This window comes from Brachyistius frenatus, unplaced genomic scaffold (assembly GCF_029030835.1).
Source record: "Brachyistius frenatus isolate BFR_SWC_R1_liver_20210118 unplaced genomic scaffold, ASM2903083v1 Contig_269, whole genome shotgun sequence".
Classification (NCBI taxonomy): domain Eukaryota; kingdom Metazoa; phylum Chordata; class Actinopteri; family Embiotocidae; genus Brachyistius; species Brachyistius frenatus.
The window spans coordinates 257,501-277,047 of NW_027210868.1; the positions used below are offsets into that span (position 1 = coordinate 257,501).

Genomic DNA, 19,547 nt, shown 5'->3' on the forward strand with positions numbered 1-19,547 from the left:
GAAGGGAGGAGGAGGGAGGAGAAGGGAGGAAGAGTATGAGTTGTGTATTTTGTAAATTAAAAATGTTCACATTAGCTAAAGATGAGTTTCCTGGTTTCTTTCAGATGGAATCAGTATTGTTCATAAATGATCTGAACACTGATGAAGATCATGATGAAGATCATGATGTCTCTGATGTATGAATTAATTGCATCGGGAGCTTTGCGTGTCCATACTTTCCTCTCCAACCATGAATGAAGCCGTGTTGTTACACTGACGTGTAGATTCAAACATGAACCAGGAGCCTTACAGTGCAGTTTAATATTAATTTAATTAATTAATTAATTAATATTAATTTAATAGTAGTTAATCCAAGTAGTTAATCTGAGATTGTTTACTGCTTCAACACGTTGGACTCAGCGAAGCTGTCAGTGGTTCTGGTCTGTTAACATGCTGCCGTCATCTAAAGACTAAATGTTCCTTCGTTTGCTGCGTTGAACGTGATGATTTCACCTCAGAAACAACGTGGAGACGACGACGTGACGTAAAGGATTCATCTCAGTTTATTTATTTAAACGTAAAGGATTCATCTCAGTTTATTTATTTAAACGTAAAGGATTCATCTCAGTTTATTTATTTAAACGTAAAGGATTCATCTCAGTTTATTTATTTAAACGTAAAGGATTCATCTCAGTTTATTTATTTAAACGTAAAGGATTCATCTCAGTTTATTTATTTAAACGTAAAGGATTCATCTCAGTTTATTTATTTAAAAGAGGTTTCTGATTTCAAAACCACCGATTTTAACAAGAATTTGATCAATTTGCTCCAATTAGTGTGAAAGAGCCACGTGATCAAGTTATTTTATGGCTTTCATATGTGTTGGACAGAAGACATCCGGCTGAGTCAGCAGAAGTCTGAGACGCACAGCTTTCAACCGGTTTGACTGAAATAAACCGAGCAGACTTTGTGAACCCAAAAACCTGCAACGAAGCCTGTGAACCGAGGAAGCAGCTTTCTGTGAATGAACAGGACTCCATTTGTAAACGTGGTGTTCAGTTCTCTCTCTTTATACACAGCTTAGTTCACACCAACAACATGCTGCTTTCTCCGTTTTTATCACAACGTTCATAAGAAAACGACTTCCTTAGCTAAAAATTCAACTCCAAACCAGCTGCTGTTTTATCCTCTGAGATTCAGACAGTCGTAGACGCAGGAATTCTGTTTCCGGGTCGTCGTCCGTCCGTCCGTCTCGTTCTCGTGAACGCCAAATCTCTGTCCTCAAACAAAAAGATTCACTTCGTACCGAGGACGAACTGATTCGATTTTGGGAGTCAAAGTTCAAGGTCACTGTGACCTCAACTCAACCTATTCTCATGAATACGATATCTCAAGAACACATTTTAAATGTGAACCGTCGGTTTGTGGACTTTCGTTATGAGGCCTTGAATCCGGATTTTGGCCGTCGCCATCTTGCGAGTGATAAAAAACAAACTGACGAGTTAAGATGAAGACGAGGTATAAATCGGTGATGTTGGCCATCAGCTGCTCCCCCTCTCGGTTTCTCCCGGTTTGTTTTACAGCGTTGCTCGCGCTCCGTCTTTCTGCTGTAAATCGATGTGAAAGCCATCGTGTCCTGTTCTGCTTGGCTGTGCAATAATGATGCTGGTGAAGAGAAATGACCTCCCAGAGCAGCGCTCACCTCCAAACCTCCAGACTGCTGTTTCTGTACCGCCCACCGTCACCCAGCTGATCAGCTGATAGCTTCACCAGGGAACATGTCAAACGTGTTAATGACAAAATAACATTTCAGATGGGAAGATTTTCAGCTTCGTGCTCATAATTAAGACCAATCTTTCTTTTAAATGGGAAACAAACTCAACTAATGTGCTGAGATAGTTTCACTTTTCTACTTTGTCTTGAAATGTACAGAAATACATGTTAATACATTGTAATGTCAGCGATCATGTTGTAGGTGAGAACTTCCTGTTTCAGAGTGAGAGCTTCAGAGAACCGAAACGCTTTCTGGTTCACGTTAAATGATTTTCCGCAGTCGTATCAGAACATCACCGGAGAAGTCGTGTTGACCGTTTGAGGCCGGAGGACGATTTCATTGCACACAACCGTGTACATGTCGGAGATCCTGACTCGGCGTTCCTTCTTCAGTCTTTGAACAACGCCGTTCTCTCCTTCTTCAAACATAAATGTCGCTCAGACCAGCTCGGCCTGCTCGTTGCTTCCTCGCTGTAGGGCAGGTTCGACCAAGAGGAGCCGATGCTGGTGGACCAGGCTCCATTCAAAACAACTAAGCCGTTCGATTTCTTTTTCAAAGTTTGATCCTGCCTCAATATGCTACTTGATTGACATGAAAAGCGTCCGCTCTGCAGCCAGTTACTTGTTTCCTCGAGCCGGTCGCTACCTTCACGTGTTTTCCATTCGGAGACACTCAGGTGGCCTCAAACATCGCAAAAATGTTTCATCGTCCAAATTCCCGTCCCTTCTGCTCAGGTGAATTGCTGCGTCCGTCTCCAACCTCGCTACTCTGGATTGAATTACGTCCGACGTCCCGATCGCTTCAACGCGTGCTGCATGTTAACAAATAAACAGCAGAACTTCCCTTTCTGATTGTACTCGTCGTTTCTCTGTACGACAAAACATTTTCAACTAATCCAGTTTTGAAATCCCAGCTGACTTCTGCGTTGTCTCCAGCACGGGGCTGAACATGACATCCCACTTTCTAGGACTTTTATTTTCCTAAATAACTTATTTTCGGGGCAACCTGACAGTCGAGTTATTAACACGCAAATCACATACAATATGGAGGCTTCATACCTTCATACGAGGTACATCTGTGCATGTTCAGCAGTGGGATTTTTTTTAAATTTTGTTTTGGTAGATCTCATTGAATGGCCATTTTAGAAGAAGTTCCCAAGCTGAAGAAGTGTGGGCAACCCTGCCGTGGTGTTTCTAATGATTCTAATGATTCTAACGATTTTAATGATTCTAATAATTCTAATGATTCTAATAATTCTAATGATTTTAATGATTCTAATAATTCTAATGATTCTAATGATTCTAACGATTTTAATGATTCTAATAATTCTAATGATTCTAATAATTCTAATGATTTTAATGATTATAATAATTATAATCATTAGAATTATTATAATCATTAGAATTATTATAATCATTTTAATGATTCTAATGTTTCTAATGATTCTAATGTTTCTAATAATTCTAATGATTCTAATGATTCTAATGATTCTAATGATTATAATCATTAGAATTATTATAATCATTTTAATAATTCTAATGATTCTAATGTTTCTAATGATTCTAATGTTTCTAATAATTCTAATAATTCTAATGATTCTAATGATTCTAATGTTTCTAATAATTCTAATAATTCTAATGATTCTAATGTTTCTAATGATTCTAATGTTTCTAATAATTCTAATAATTCTAATGATTCTAATGTTTCTAATGATTCTAATGTTTCTAATAATTCTAATGATTCTAATGTTTCTAATGATTCTAATGTTTCTAATGATTCTAATGATTCTAATGATTCTAATAATTCTAATGATTCTAATGTTTCTAATGATTCTAATGTTTCTAATGTTTCTAATAATTCTAATGATTCTAATGATTCTAATGATTCTAATGTTTCTCTAATGATTCTAATGATTCTAATGTTTCTAATGATTCTAATTCTAATAATTCTAATGATTCTAATGATTCTAATGATTCTAATGATTCTAATGTTTCTAATAATTCTAATAATTCTAATGATTCTAATTTCTAATGATTCTAATGTTTCTAATGATTCTAATGATTCTAATGATTCTAATGTTTCTATGATTCTAATTCTAATGATTCTAATGATTCTAATGATTCTAATGATTCTAATGTTTCTAATGATTCTAATGATTCTAATGTTTCTAATAATTCTAATAATTCTAATGATTCTAATGATTCTAATGATTCTAATGTTTCTAATGATTCTAATGTTTCTAATAATTCTAATGATTCTAATGTTTCTAATGATTCTAATGTTTCTAATAATTCTAATAATTCTAATAATTATAATGATTCTAATGTTTCTAATGATTCTAATAATTCTAATAATTCTAATGATTCTAATGATTCTAATGATTCTAATGATTCTAATGATTCTAATGATTCTAATGATTCTAATGTTTCTAATGATTCTAATGTTTCTAATGATTCTAATAATTCTAATGATTCTAATGATTCTAATGATTCTAATGATTCTAATGTTTCTAATGATTCTAATGATTCTAATGATTCTAATGATTCTAATGATTCTAATGATTCTAATGTTTCTAATGATTCTAATGTTTCTAATGATTCTAATGATTCTAATGATTCTAATGTTTCTAATGATTCTAATGTTTCTAATGTTTCTAATGATTCTAATGTTTCTAATGATTCTAATGTTTCTAATGATTCTAATGATTCTAATGATTCTAATGATTCTAATGTTTCTAATGATTCTAATGTTTCTAATGATTCTAATGTTTCTCATGATTCTAATGTTTCTAATGATTCTAATGTTTCTAATGATTCTAATGATTCTAATGTTTCTCATGATTCTAATGTTTCTAATGATTCTAATGATTCTAATGATTCTAATAATTCTAATGATTCTAATGATTCTCATGATTCTAATGTTTCTAATGATTCTAATGATTCTAATGATTCTAATAATTCTAATGATTCTAATAATTCTCATGATTCTAATGTTTCTAATGATTCTAATGTTTCTCATGATTCTAATGATTCTAATAATTCTCATGATTCTAATGTTTCTAATGATTCTAATGTTTCTAATGATTCTAATGCATTTTAAGGGGCTCCATTTCCAATGTACAGATATTAACAACAATGTGACGTGCGCTCTTTGTTCAGCTGATGTTGATGGAGGGTTACAGCAGCGTCCCAACGTTTGGATCTACCTTCGCTGTTCTCGTTGAGCCCCATCTTTAGCCTGTACTTGTTTACATTTGGTAGAATCACTGCAATTAAAAATAGCTAAATTAGCTATTAGTAATTCCAGCTAAATGGCCATATCTTTTGCAGGCCATATTGAATAATTTAGCAAAATTGAAAACCCTTTTCTGAATAATGTTTTCATTTACCGGGGACCACGAGGAACTGTAGTGTTCGTCTTGGCTGCAGACGGTGGAGTTTATGTATGAACACAACAACTTTGTTCTGTTCGGACCAGCAGGGGTTGAACATGATCAGAATCTCTCACATATTGCGTTCCCCTCTGAGAGCGCTCTGACACAACCGTCCAACTGACTTCTCCCTCCACATCGTCCAATTTCAGCGGGTTAGGAGAGCTGACTGATCGGCTCCGGGTTCAACATACTGATGACATTGCTGAGGGGAAAGCCCGGCGGCCTCCAGCGCTCGCTGTCACTGCAGAATAACGACACTCTCCGACGGCCCGCGGAGACTTCATCGTTCACACGCAGCCAAAAGTGCCTCGACACCTTTAATGGACATTCAAGTCATTTATCTGACGAGCAAGGTCAGCCGTAACGTAACCTTCACTTTGTGCATCGCCTGCAACAAATGAAACGAGGGCTTCACTGTTTTATACCTGCTGAAGCACACTTTGCATTTCTGCAGATCATCTTCCAAATCCTTCTGAATTATTTCCCTCCAAGCAGCAGTTGTATTCACTGTTTTCCTGAACCTGAGGGTATTTGCTGATTGGGCTTTAAGGCTCCTAAAAAAACAGATCACGACATTCGGAAAAACAATGGAGCTTTCAATTTTTTGATTTTAAACTCATAATTTCTCCAAAAATTCATATTAATTTAAGAATGCAGTAGTATTTCCACAAAAAAGTCAAATTGAGCAATTTTGAGAATTGAGTGGTAATGTTTAAAGAAAAATATCAGAAAATGTGATACTTGGATAATAATGTGGTAAACCGGTTTCACAATCATCTTTAGTGAATGAGTCCGTTACCAGATGCCTTTTGAAACTGCAGCTTCGAGTCCTCCAGACAAAGAACGTAGCGGTCAAAGCACAAGTTGAGGTGTTAGAACAGGTTAAAAGCAGTGGACGTAGGAATGTTAACAAAAGAGGAAAGAAGTCTGCATCATACTTTTTAACCTTTTCAAAATAAGTTGGGACGTGGTTTCAAATGTAAATAAAAACAGAATGCAATGATTTGCAAATCATGTGAACCCAAATGTAATGGATGCCCCTGAATTTTTTTAAGTTTTAATTTTGACGTTGTAGGCCAAAACAATTTCAGAGTGTTGACAGCTGTATATTGCAGTTACATACAAAATAAAGGTTTTACAAAGTTACAACAGATTTCAAAGTATAATACATTTTTTCATGTATAAAGAAGTGGAGAAGGTGCGATATGCGTATTTCACATTTGTATTCGTGCAGCGTCAAATCACAACAATTACAAGCAATTACGACAGGAACTCAACAATTTAACCACATGAGCAACAGCTAGACAGAAAACAGGAGGAAACGTGTGACAGAACCAGGCTGAGAGGTTGGACCAGCTGAGCTGAGGAAACAGCAGAGACGACAGCTGGAAACTTCAGTTGAGGCTCCAGGAAAAGCAGACAGATGAGGTGGTGATGGGGAGGAGAAGGGTTGCTGGTCGGGAGGTCTGAAAGACAGACTGACAAAATCACAATTTAAAGTAGTTAAAGAACCAGGTAGGGAAACTGATTGGGTTATAAAAAAAAACCTGGGCAGAGACTTCATTGGTCAAGTATGACAACAAGATTATGAATCAGTGGAAAACGTGAGAGGAGAGAGGAGCAGGAAAAGCTCAGCCACAGAGGATGAAGATGAAACGTGAGGAAACATCATCCTCACTGAACTCACGGATCAGCTTCATAAAGGTGTCATTAGATAAATTCACTCCTGATCCGAGTTCTGGTGGTCCTTCTGAAAATAACTCCATAATTCATTTGATATGAGGCTCAGAGATCGGCACGCCTGCCCGGTTTGACTGACAGGGTGTTTTGTTGCCGGTGTTGGTGCACATGCATCGTGTTCGTAGCTCCTCCCCACCTCCAGCCTCTCGTCCAAATATGGTCATTTCTGGTTCCAAAAAAACAAGATGGCGAAAAGCTCGACTTGAGGCTTCAAAACAGCCGTTCACCAACCAGTTGGTAAACCAACGACGTCACCGTGAGATGCCACGTGGTTTAGACTGAGGTTGCAACCGTGTTTTTAAAATGAAGGGTACATTTTTTTATTTATACCAGAGTACTTTTTTATTCAACAGTGTTACAGGTGAAACGTATATTTTTTTCTATTTTTCTGTATGTACAGTGTATTTACTTTTTCAAGTTACTCCCCTAATTTTCTTTTCTTGTCTTTTTATTTCTTACAAAACTGACTGTAAGTGACTCCCACAAGAATTCAGCAGCCTATTTTATTGAATTAGAGGCAAAGATGGGCTAGAGCACATCTTCCTCACGTGAATATCAGCAAATAAATATGCATTTCATTGGCTTCTTTGGTTCATCTAAAACAGACCTTGATTATCACTAGTAGAGGTTATTTTATCGAGATGTCTTATCCTGAACTACAGTATCTACATCTTTCTTTTTACACTAATATTTAGATTTAAGCTTTAGAAAATGGTTTCTTTCTTAATATCTCTCTGATCAGTTCTTACAGCACACGGATGTTTCTTTAATAATAAATGGACTTTTTTGTAACAGCAGAAGCAGTCTCACTCCGAACTCTTTCAGATGTGAGTGTGATGCAGTTTTAATTGATGGCCTGAAGCTCTGGTTGGGACTCTGAGCTCCTGTTTTCAGATCTTTCTGCGTCAGCACATGAAACGTTTCCTCAGCACGTATTATCTGCTTTTTCCCTCAGGACTCATCCTGGGCTTGTGGGGCAGAAGTTTTATCCACTTTCGATGTTTAGATTCTGTTTGATTATGCAGCGTTATCAGGGAGGCGACTGACATCCCAAACTGCGACAGGAGAACAAGCCCACACACACAGCCAGAGTCATAAAGAAGCATCTCTTCAGTACATGAACCATCAAATTCATTTTCAGCATAGAATCAGCTGTTAGCGGTTGAGCAGTTGTGACTGAAGGTTTGTACAGAACGAAACAACTCGGACTGGCAACCGCCTGAACTGACGACTGAAGATGGCCTGAATTAACGTTGAATGTCAGACACATAAATTAACTGTGGCACGATGCTTCAACCAACCTACGGGGAGAACCGGTGAACTGACAGGCAGAAGATTTATCAGCAGGAAAAGCTTTAAATAGCTACACAGGGAAAGGTTATTCTGGGAGATTTGACTGTTTAGCACTGCAAAGCTTAATAACACATTTTTGTGATGTAACTTCTGGCAGGACAAGGTGGCGAGCTGAGCACAACGTTTACAGTTTGTTTAGAAGCGACATCAGTCTGAAACCCTCTGGTCTCATAATGTGTGAATCAAAGCTCTCTTGTCTTTTCTGTCTTTTCCCAGATTGTCTTTCGTAAGATCAGCGATGTGAAACGTGAGGAGGAGGAGATGCTGAGGAGGAAGAACGAGGCTCCTCTGAACCTCCCTCCAGACCACCCGGTCCGACGGCTCTTTCAGCGTTTCCGGCAGCAGAGGGAGGCCCGGCAGGCCGGCGAGCGGGTCGGTCAGCCCGCTGGCGATGTGGAGAAAGGCGTCACAAAACCGGAGCCGCCCAGAGGCCCGGAGATCCTGGCCTCCACCAGCATCGATATGGTGACCGAGAGCACGGCCACACCCACCACCTCCTCCGCGTCCACCGCCACCTCGTCATCCAGGACCTCCAGCCGGGTCATGCTCCACGCTCCCCTCACACAGAACGGCAATCCGACCGGCTGCAAGTCGGCCGAGCCCCCCAAAGCTAAAGGCTGGGGGCGGTTCAGGGAGTCGGTGGTGAAAGCCGAGTCGTGGAGCAGCGTCTCCAAGGCCGAGTCCATGGAGACGCTGCCTGACAGAACTAAGTCTCACGACGAGACGTCCCTCAAGAAGACCGACTCGTGTGACAGCGGCATCACCAAGAGTGACCTGCGCTTGGACAACGTGGGCGGGGCCAGAACACCGCAGGAGAGGAGTCCGGTCCAGTCGGAGGAGAAGAGGGCCTTCTGTCCGATACCGGAGCAGAGCATGCAGGCCTCCTTCCTCGAGCTGAAACAGGAGCTACGAGGAGACATCCGGTCTCTGAACAGTCGGATGGTGGGGCTGGAGACTCAGCTGGCAGAGATGCTTCGACTTCTCAAATCCAGGAAGTCATCCGGCTCCTTTTTCGAGATCTCGCGACCCCCCTCCCCCGACTCTGACAAGGACAGCTTCTCTTAAACTCAACATGTCGTCAGTCTGCCAGAATTAAACTCAAAGTATTCAGCTTCCAAGTGCAAAGAAGAGCTTCCGGTTGTAGTGTGAAGAGGATGATGATGATGATGACGATGATGGTGATGACGACAAAAGCACTTTGTAACGTCCTCAGCGTCGCCCTGCTGTTCAAAACATTACAGACTGAAACTGAAACTGTTCATGAATGACGGTTTGAAACCTTCAGACCATCACATGATACCTGCAATAATAACAGATGGCTTTAAAGTTGGTTGTGGTTGATTTGGAGGTTCTGATCCAAACAGTCTGTTTGGCTGTGCAGAGGCTTCAGGTGCTGAGGAATACTTCAGAGGACCTTTACAGTGTCAACCAAAAAAAAGGCCCAAAATAGAGACATGGAAACATTGTTTGCATATCAAAGCAACGCTTTGTGATTGGTTGTTAAGATGAGATGCAGTTTAAGCAGGAAGCTCGGAGAACTTGGTGGATCAGTGGTTTGGTTTTGCACGACCAGATAACCGACCAGATTGACTGATTAACATCTTTCTCCTCCGAGTTATTAGGATTTACAGAGAAACCTACGAAGAATGTCGACACCATCATGCAGACTAAACACTGTGTGCTGACTTCACCGAGAAGTTGGGAATGTTTGGAATCAGGAGCATTTTTATACCCACGAGTTGGAGGGATTTCATGCAAAGTGGAAGTGAGGCGCCAAATGTTAAGTGTTGATGTTGAAGTGGTTCCTCTGGAGTTTTAGATTTTGATGTGTGTTTGCTCTCTTCCTCGTACCTTTGCAATAATGAGTATTCACATCTTGGGTGATGCAGAATACTCTCAAGAGACGGTTCAAAATGTGTAAGGCAGCGGTCACATGGCAGATGGAGGCGGCCCAAAGCGAGAGGACGACTTTTTACTGTAAGAAGATAATCCGAGCAGGTCGAGTAGTATTTTTTTCCTTTGCTGAAGAAGGACTCGTGTCGATCGTATTCTCGGCAGCTTGCCATCGCGGGAAGAGTTTTTTCTGTGTGGAATTTTTTCTCAAGAAAACTTCCAAATTGTACACGATAGTTGCTGAGATCTGATTCAAAGGAGCTCGTCCTGATCCAGCTCGATCAGATCTTTTACAGTAACATGTGTCAGCAGTGAAGTGTTTCACATTCAGTCCTGTGAAAAGTGGAGACAACCTCATGTCCAACTCTGCCCGCTTTTTAAGCGAATTATTTAATTATTTTGAATAAGAATCCTGGAGGAAACAGATTTCTATCGAAACACAAGAGAGATGAGTTTGTCTGCATTGTATACTTATAATATTACTGAACTTAAAATTGTAATAACTAGAGGACAGCGTAAGAAGTAATAACAGGTAACGTTGCAGTCTGTCCACCGAGACACTGACTGCATCAGTCTGAAGTTCAAGTTTCATTCAAGTCATAAAAAACCTGCTCAGCCTGCAAGGCGCGCCGGAACATCGTGGACCGCGTTGCTTTAAGGGTTAAAACAGCAGTTTAACAGTTAAATCCAGCAGGGGGCACTAAAACTAATCAAAGTTACACAAAAAGTAGTTCCGACCCAGAGATCTGATTGGTCAACTGAACATTTAAAACCTGCTCAAATCATCATGACATCACATCCTGCTCATCACGAGAAATATCACTCCACCTCCTCAATGGGAATATAGAATTAGAATTAAATTTAGTTTCTACTTGTTATAGATATATATATTAAATGACCCATTTGGTGAAATCAGGTCTTTTTTGGGCCTTCTTTTTTGCTAAAATGTTAAAAACATGAGTCCGTGGATATCTTTGTTCATCAGATATCTTTGTTCATCAGATATCTTTGTTCATCAGATATCTTTGTTCATCAGATATCTTTGTTCATCAGATATCTTTGTTCATCATCAGATATCTTTGTTCATCAGATATCTTTGTGCATCAGATATCTTTGTTCATTAGATATCTTTGTTCATCAGATATCTTTGTTCATCAGATATCTTTGTTCATCAGGTATCTTTGTTCATCAGATATCTTTGTTCATCAGATATCTTTGTGCATCAGATATCTTTGTTCATTAGATATCTTTGTTCATTAGATATCTTTGTTCATCAGATATCTTTGTTCATCAGATATCTTTGTTCATCAGATATCTTTGTTCATCAGATATCTTTGTTCCAACCAGACTGAACTAGCTGATCAGTTTAGTGTTTCTATGTTCTGTATTTATTCAGTTGGAGACTAGAAATCCTCTCTGTTGCTAGGGTGGTTGCTAAGGGTCGGACTACTTCCTGGAGTAGGAAACGTTACATAAGAGTCTACTGACGCCACTGATTGTTTTCCGGTTCTTAGTCGTACCCCATGTGTTGCCATGGAAACGGAGATCACACGAACAAACAGTTGTATATTTGAGAGTGAATTGCTCCACAATATGAACACATTTAGATTATATGTTTTATTTAGTTGGTAACTTGCATGATCGCAATATTGCTTAAATGGACCAAAGAGCATCCAAATGTCAAAAGGGGAGAATTCTGTCAGAACCAGACTTCACTAACCAGAAGCTGCAGTAATTAAAATCGGACTGCTACGCAGCACAAAGACAAACAGAACCAAAGTGTCTTTTTGTCCTCTGTGTGGGACGTCTCCATCTCTCCAGACTTTTGCCTCTTTGTTGTGATTTGATGAGATTGTTCTGTTTGCGTCCTCTGTTGCTTCTGGAGGACGTTTGTTCCTCTCCAGATGTTTGTTTGTGCCTCAAGGCGAGAACAGAGACGACTGCTGCAGAAACACCTTGAGGAGGACATGAAGGGAAAACACGGACCCGAAGCGTGTCCTCCGTTCGTCACCGCTGGACAGATGTTGTCCACAGCGATCTGTTCACTCTATTCTCAAACATTCACTGGCAGCTTATGTTGAAGCAGACGTAACACACAAAAGACTCTCAGAGGAGCGCTGTGATTGGCTCAGCTCTTTTTGTCAGGTCTTCCACTGGTTTGAGCTTTTTCATCTTCATCTGTGCCTTCATCTCGTTCGCAGCATCTCGTCATCCATCCTGATGAAACTCACGAATCTGAAGGTCTGGTCGCAGCAGGGTTTAACAAGGCTTCAGAGCCCAGTGGTTTTTAATGGAACTGTCACAATCAGTGGAAATGGTCGAGTCTAACTTTGACTGAATTATCCGACTGGCTGACTCCATATAAACCTTCTCAAATGGAGAAATGCATATAGTTCTTTAGAGGAGACGCAGTCAGTCATGATCCAGGTGTTAATGGTAGAAATAGAAGCTGTGTTACCAACCGTCCAGTTTTTACTGAAGAAAGCAACAAATCTACAACAACAAACCTCCAGATGTTTTCACTTTTAGCTTCACATCTGTCCTTCATGCTCCTCAATGATTTCCCACCATGTGGTTTCTGGCCACCTGCTGGCCACACCTTGATCACCTGCTGGCCACAGCTTTATCACCTGCTGGCCACACCTTGATCACCTGCTGGCCACACCTTGATCACCTGCTGGCCACACCTTGATCACCTGCTGGCCACACCTTGATCACCTACTGGCCACACCTTGATCACCTGCTGGCCACACCTTGATCACCTACTGGCCACACCGTGATCACCTGCTGGCCACACCTTTATCACCTGCTGGCCACACCTTTATCACCTGCTGGCCACACCTTGATCACCTGCTGGCCACACCTTGATCACCAGCTGGCCACAGCTTAATCACCAGCTGGCCACACCTTGATCACCTGCTGGCCACACCTTGATCACCTGCTGGCCACACCTTTATCACCTGCTGGCCACACCTTGATCACCTGCTGGCCACACCTTGATCACCTACTGGCCACACCGTGATCACCTGCTGGCCACACCTTTATCACCTGCTGGCCACACCTTGATCACCAGCTGGCCACAGCTTGATCACCAGCTGGCCACACCTTGATCACCTGCTGGCCACACCTTGATCACCTGCTGGCCACACCTTTATCACCTGCTGGCCACACCTTGATCACCTGCTGGCCACACCTTGATCACCTACTGGCCACACCGTGATCACCTGCTGGCCACACCTTTATCACCTGCTGGCCACACCTTTATCACCTGCTGGCCACACCTTTATCACCTGCTGGCCACACCTTTATCACCTGCTGGCCACACCTTTATCACCTGCTGGCCACACCTTTATCACCTGCTGGCCACACCTTGATCACCTACTGGCCACACCGTGATCACCTGCTGGCCACACCTTTATCACCTGCTGGCCACACCTTTATCACCAGCTGGCCACACCTTGATCACCTGCTGGCCACACCTTGATCACCTGCTGGCCACACCTTTATCACCTGCTGGCCACACCTTTATCACCTGCTGGCCACACCTTGATCACCTGCTGGCCACACCTTTATCACCTGCTGGCCACACCCACACAGCACCTCAGTCTGTATAACAGGTTTCCGAGCTGAGACAAAATAAGCAGCAACCATCACAAAGTCTGATAGGCTGAGACACCTGTCAATCAAACAAACACCCACCAGACATACTTCACATCAATGAGTCATTATTTTGGACAAACCAGGAGTATTCTGGAGAATACGTCTGTTTTAAATGTAAAAAGTTGTTGTGCAGCTTTGAGCTGAGACAGATTAAAAGTAACCCGACTTACAAATTGAAATGAAAACTTTTCTAACGTCTGGAGCCGGATGAAACATTGAGGATTTATTCCTTTCAATCAGAGGAACTGATTTAAAAATGTACTCACCTGAGATGAAATGATAACCTGAGCTGTGTTTGTCTTGACCTTGGTCTCTTGTGTATCATGTATGTAGGTGTGATAGTATATCGTCATAATATGCAATTATTGCCGTGTATGCTGTTTTTCCAGCGACTGGTTGGTGTCGGTGGTACTTTGTGGACTTCACGCTGTCACACGAGCTCGCCGGTGTCAACACTGATGCACTTTAGTCATCTGGTCGCTGCGTGACGCTGGTGTCCGAGACCTGGTTTTCTAAAGGAAAGCCTGAAACCGAGAAGACGTTGCCTTGCTACTTTGAATATCTCGGAGGAATGTGAGGTTTCACTCTCAACTTCACGACCTTCTGCTGTCGCTCACATGTATGTTGCGACCTCTGTCTGCATGAAGTGCACCTCAATGTGAAAATGGTGAAACGTCTTTATGAATATCATGTATGCACTGTTTTGGAACTCCTCCAACTTGTGGTAACCACAGATACTTATTCTTTATTTCTGTTCTTCACTTTTTGTCAACTACTCAAAATGTATTAGCGCAAAGAGTATTTATAAAAAAAAAAATCTAAAAAAAAATCACATCAAATGTCAACAATAAATGATTTTATACTTTGTACTTGTATCTGTGTGTCTCAGTCATCCAGAACTACGCCTGAATTATGTCTTTAACTTCCAACATTATAGTTTCCTCTTTGTTTGTAAAAGAAGTCGCTCTGCTGCAGGTACACTTGTGCATGTCTGTGATTGGTCGGATGCTGCAGACTCCTCCTCTTTCATGTGACCGCTGGTAGCTGGACGGAAAGCCTGAGTTGACACAGCGAGTTTGTTTGTTCAGCTGGATGACGGAAAGACGTCCTGATATGTTGAACGTGCGTCGTAGTTCAGGCCTCAGGTCAGATTCCATCTACGTTTCAAGACACTTCAGCAAGTCCTGTTGCCTTTTGATTTGAATTTAATGTCTGTAACGAGAGGATTTCATTTTGACATCAAACATTTGTGAATGTTGAAACGTGCTGAGTCATGTTATATCACTGATGTCAGCTGGATTCAGACTCCTCAGTCACTGATTAACAAGAGGAAAAAGGGGAATTTTGAAATAGTCCCAAAGTCCCAAAAATCAGTCCAGATGTGTTTGACAACGCTGGAGCTGACGGCTCAGACCAACGTCTCCAAACTGAAACGTGTCAGTGTCAGCAGCGGTGGCCTTTTCTCCCAGAGGACGCCATTTTAATAAAACTATTTCTAATTTCGTATTTTAAAGTGAAACAGTAAGTCTAAATGTTATGTTGACTTCATTTGTAGTGAAAGATTGTGTTGCAGTGCCATTTGCACTTGTGTCCGAAGCCAGGCTGATTAACCAATCAGAGGAGGCCAAACTGTGATTAGTGAAGACGATGTCAAATGAAGCCCTTCGACATTACATCAATCAAATCATAGCATGTCGTCACTGTCACTGAACAACAGATGATAAACATTTACCAGTTTGTATTGATATCATAGAGATTTGGAGTTTTGATTAGAAAACAGTTTTACTAAACTACCATGAGAGCAGCAACTTGAAATGAAACCTGGCGGGAGGCCGACACCAAAACTAGAGAGGACATTCAATGTGGAAAAGGATTTCTTTTTATTTTGGACCACCTGCTGAACAAAGAGGTTTTCCTGATGTTTTTATGAGATTTCAGACAACGTACTATCCTACCATTTTTGGACCACATGCTATAACATGCTGCAGCATTTTTATGTTATTTCTAACAACACAGTATAATATGAAGTTTTTATGACATTTTTGACAACATACTGTACTTGTCCTTTTTCCTGACTTTTTGGACGACATACTATAATATGATGCTTTAAAGACATTTCGGAGAACATACCATAGTATGACATTTTTATGAAATGTTAGACAACATTATTTATCTCCTCCACACCTACTTTCACATACATTATATATAATATATATATGTATAATTACAACGAGGTCACTGAGGGGGACCCCCACCGAAGTCAATACCAAGGTTACGCGCTTGTGTAGAAGTAAAAAAAAAGTATCATAAAATGGATAGACTCAAGTAATATACAAGTACCTCAAAATATTTATTACAAATACTTCTTGAGTTTGTGGATTCAGCTAAGAGTGTCAGGCCACTTCTTTGTTTGCTACGGCTGAAGTCAACAAAAGGTCACCTCTGGAAAATGTTTGCATCATGTTGAGGACTGATAGATTCTCTATGCAGCTCCGTGCACCTCACTAAGAACAATGATCAGTGTGGTGGTGTTTTAATATCAGATGATGATCCCTGACTTAAAGTTGGACCTTTTTAAACTCGTCTCAGTCGTGCCTCTTTGTGCAGATGGAGAAATTCCCATCCTGCTGCAGCGTACTTTTATCCCCAGAACAATCTCAATAAGTGATTGGAAAATAGGACGAGAAAATAATCCAACTTCTACCCTGTGAATTTAAGAATTGTAAATATAAATGAGGTGGGGAGATAGATTTATAACCTCACTACAAAAGGCTGAAAGTAAACATAACACAAACCATACATTCAATTTGAATCATTCAAGATTTGTCACATTCAACTGAATTATACTTTTGAAAAGTTCCTCTTGTAGTCCGTGTCACTGCTCCTCAGGTCTCCTCCATGCTCCTTGTGTATGTTGACGACCTCCTCCTGCTCACAGGTGCGCTTGATTCATCGCTGCCCTCCTGTTTCTTTCTCCTCTCTGCTACAGTCGCTGGTGGAAAGCTTTCCCAGAACTTGAATCAAGGCAGTTTGCTGGATGAACTAAAACAAATCTTAATTCCACTCAGAGGGAATGTTCCGATTTGTGTGTTTTACATATGAATTGGTGAGTTGCTAACTTGCAGTGACATATAATATGTTCATTTGCAGAGCACTTAAAGAACAAGAGCACATGAAGAAACAGCTGCACACAGCCTTTTAAAAACTCAGCTCAGCATAAATAAAAGACAAATTCTAACGGATATACTGGACAGGTGAAATGATCTGAAACATTACAACAGTTACTTGCAGTTTGACTGAACGTGAGCTGAGATCGTTTTTGCTCATTTACATCAAAATATTCAGATCAAGGTTGTTTGTATAATATAATACATCAAAACATAAATGTCTTTGTCAAAACAAGTTCGAATTTAAGTGGGTTGCAGCATCACAACATCTGTTTCACATCAGCGTCCCGGTCGTGTTTGAGCTGAAGTCGTCGCTGCTTGTCTTCCTGAATGAATGATGCCAACAGGGAATCCCTGAACCTCCCCAACGGAGACAAATATACAAAAAGCTTTCTGCAAAGCCGGTAGCTCCATCTCTCCTTCCCCTCCTTTCCTCTCTCCCTCCACCTCCTCATTTGATGATCTGCATTGCAGTGCCACCCCCTCCCCCTCACCCCCCTCCAGGTTGCAGCAGCGCACCAACAGCAGGGCGATCCTCTCAGTCTGAGACTCAACAAGCCTCTGCAGCTTCCCCAGCCTCCATCTCCCTCCTCTGCATCTCCTGCGTCTTTGTGGGACTCTGATACCACAGCGCCCTCTACAGGGCGGACAGCGCATCACAGAAAGCTCCCTGATCAGGTTTCATCTTCTTACACCTGATAGTTTAAAAATCAGTGCCACTTAATATGAGTAATTAAACCCTTTTAATGCATTCATGAATTGAGAAAATATTAACTGCAATGTTAAAGATTAAGTTTAAATTTAGGATAAAACCTGAAAAGACCAGAAGGCCTGTACAACCAAGAAGGTGAGCAAGAAACCTCAGGTTTAACCCTTCAGGGTTACCAAGGCAACGATACATCACCATCTTACATTATCCTCCAGAGCAGGTTAGGTTAAAGCCCCACCTACTGACCAATCACATCTCTCGGATAAGGACATCACCAATCGTCTCTCAACAAAGAAGGAGCGTTCAGAGCCCAGCGGGCCTCTTCTGTTTCTCTGAGATGAGCCTCTCATTGGCCTTCAGTATGTTAACGTCATCCTACATACCATATCAAGCCGAGCTCCCACTTTCAATGATGTTTTTATTCTTATTTTCCACCCGGTCCGTTTTACACCGCAGACAGAATAATTGTCATACGTGCATAACATCACACGGAAATCTGAAAACCATCTAATATGGAGCGTGACATGAACACAATGATGAATGGTTTTTGCAGTATTACATTGCACATTAAAGATACTGTTTATACGTTCATACTGTGCATATTTGCACTAGATGGAGAGATAGGACATTTCCTGAAAAGATCCAGACAGTATAAAAAGTGTCCGACACCCGCAACGAGAAAACAGCTCCAGCTTTTACTTGATTTTTCCAACTTCTGCCAACGGTTGATGAAGAACACGTCAGAGTGGCCGGCGGAGGAAGAGCCGAGCACGCCGACATCAGACCGGCCAATCAGAAGGACTCACCTACTTCAGGCTCAACGGTCTCCTGGTTGGGTTCAACAGGGCAACCTGACTGTGTACATTCACTTAATTACTGTCCTTCTGCACGGTCCAGTTTCACCATACGTTGAGGACATATTGTTCTTTTTACTCCACTACATTCATTTGACGGCTTTCCTTCCTAAATTTACAAAATTAAGATTTTTGGATACAAAACAAAAGAAGTGCTGATGACATATGATGCTTTCTTTATCAAACTACTCAACAGTAAATCAAAGTAGAGCTGAATTGCTCATTTGATTGAAAAAAATATGTACTTTTGATTTCTAAAATCATTTGTTAATTTCCAGGAAAAAAGTGCCCAAAAGTTTATGATCCAGTTTTTCAAATGGGAGAATTTTCTACCTTTTCTTTTAATTATCTTGTACTTTTTAACAATTTTAAGGCTTAGACTTTTGGTTTTCTGAAATTTTAGCAACTAAACAACATGAAGGTTAACATATTTTGTGTCATATGCAACCTTATGAGTTCACCGCTCGGACATATCGGGTCTCTTCAGAGATCTTAAACATGTTGAAGAGTCATCACAATGTTTAGTCTTTATCATGGCTGTGTGTGTGTGTGTGTGTGTGTGTGTGTGTGTGTGTGTGTGTGTGTGTGTGTGTGTGTGTGTGTGTGTGTGTGTGTGTGTGTGTGTGTGTGTGTGTGTGTGTGTGCACTGCAGTCAGACAGGATGTGTGTAAGATTTGTGCAGCAGGTGGCAGAGTTTTGTCTGCAGGCTCTTCCTGCTCTGTACAATCCTCTTGGTACCAGACGTCATGGCAACAGGTGAAGTCAGCTCTCTGATTGGCTGTTTGTCCTGGGATCACCCTTTGCCATTTGCAGTCAGAAGTGCTGAGTGGACCCTCCTTTTTCAAAGGCCCTGGCACCGCCTCTCACCTCCCCCACCCTCTCCCCCCCCCCACCCCCACCAGCCGGGTTCATGGTTTCCTATTATTTAGCACATTTGTTTTTGCATCCTGGCTGAACCTTCTAGTGTGTGAGCAAAAAACTGCAG

General features: G+C 41.0%; 1 protein-coding gene and 1 long non-coding RNA gene across 5 annotated transcripts in view; one reads left to right on the forward strand and one right to left on the reverse strand.

Moving 5' to 3' along the window:
• kcnh1b (potassium voltage-gated channel, subfamily H (eag-related), member 1b) overlaps positions 1-11,173 on the forward strand; it is a 62,128-nt gene extending 50,955 nt beyond the window's left edge. Inside the window, exon 11 of one of the 3 annotated variants that reach the window (XM_069721618.1) lies at positions 8,496-11,173. In XM_069721618.1, coding sequence (XP_069577719.1) covers positions 8,496-9,344 — 849 coding nt within the window. In that variant the 3' untranslated portion in view covers positions 9,345-11,173. Of the gene's footprint in view, positions 1-104; positions 622-5,335; positions 7,363-8,495 lie in introns of those variants that run through there. The other 2 variants (XM_069721620.1, XM_069721619.1) reach the window with 2 other exon arrangements.
• Positions 11,174-12,795: 1,622 nt separating this feature from the next.
• Positions 12,796-13,391, reverse strand: LOC138634606 (uncharacterized). 2 transcript variants are annotated; one of them, XR_011311997.1, is made up of 4 exons: positions 13,278-13,391; positions 13,080-13,211; positions 12,948-13,035; positions 12,796-12,815 (listed from the first exon to the last, which is right to left on the reverse strand). It is a non-coding gene; the product is annotated as an uncharacterized lncRNA (long non-coding RNA). The 2 variants fall into 2 exon arrangements; XR_011311998.1 differs by lacking the exon at positions 12,796-12,815 and adding an exon at positions 12,818-12,890 and having other exon boundaries at positions 12,979-13,035.
• Positions 13,392-19,547: the final 6,156 nt, after the last annotated feature.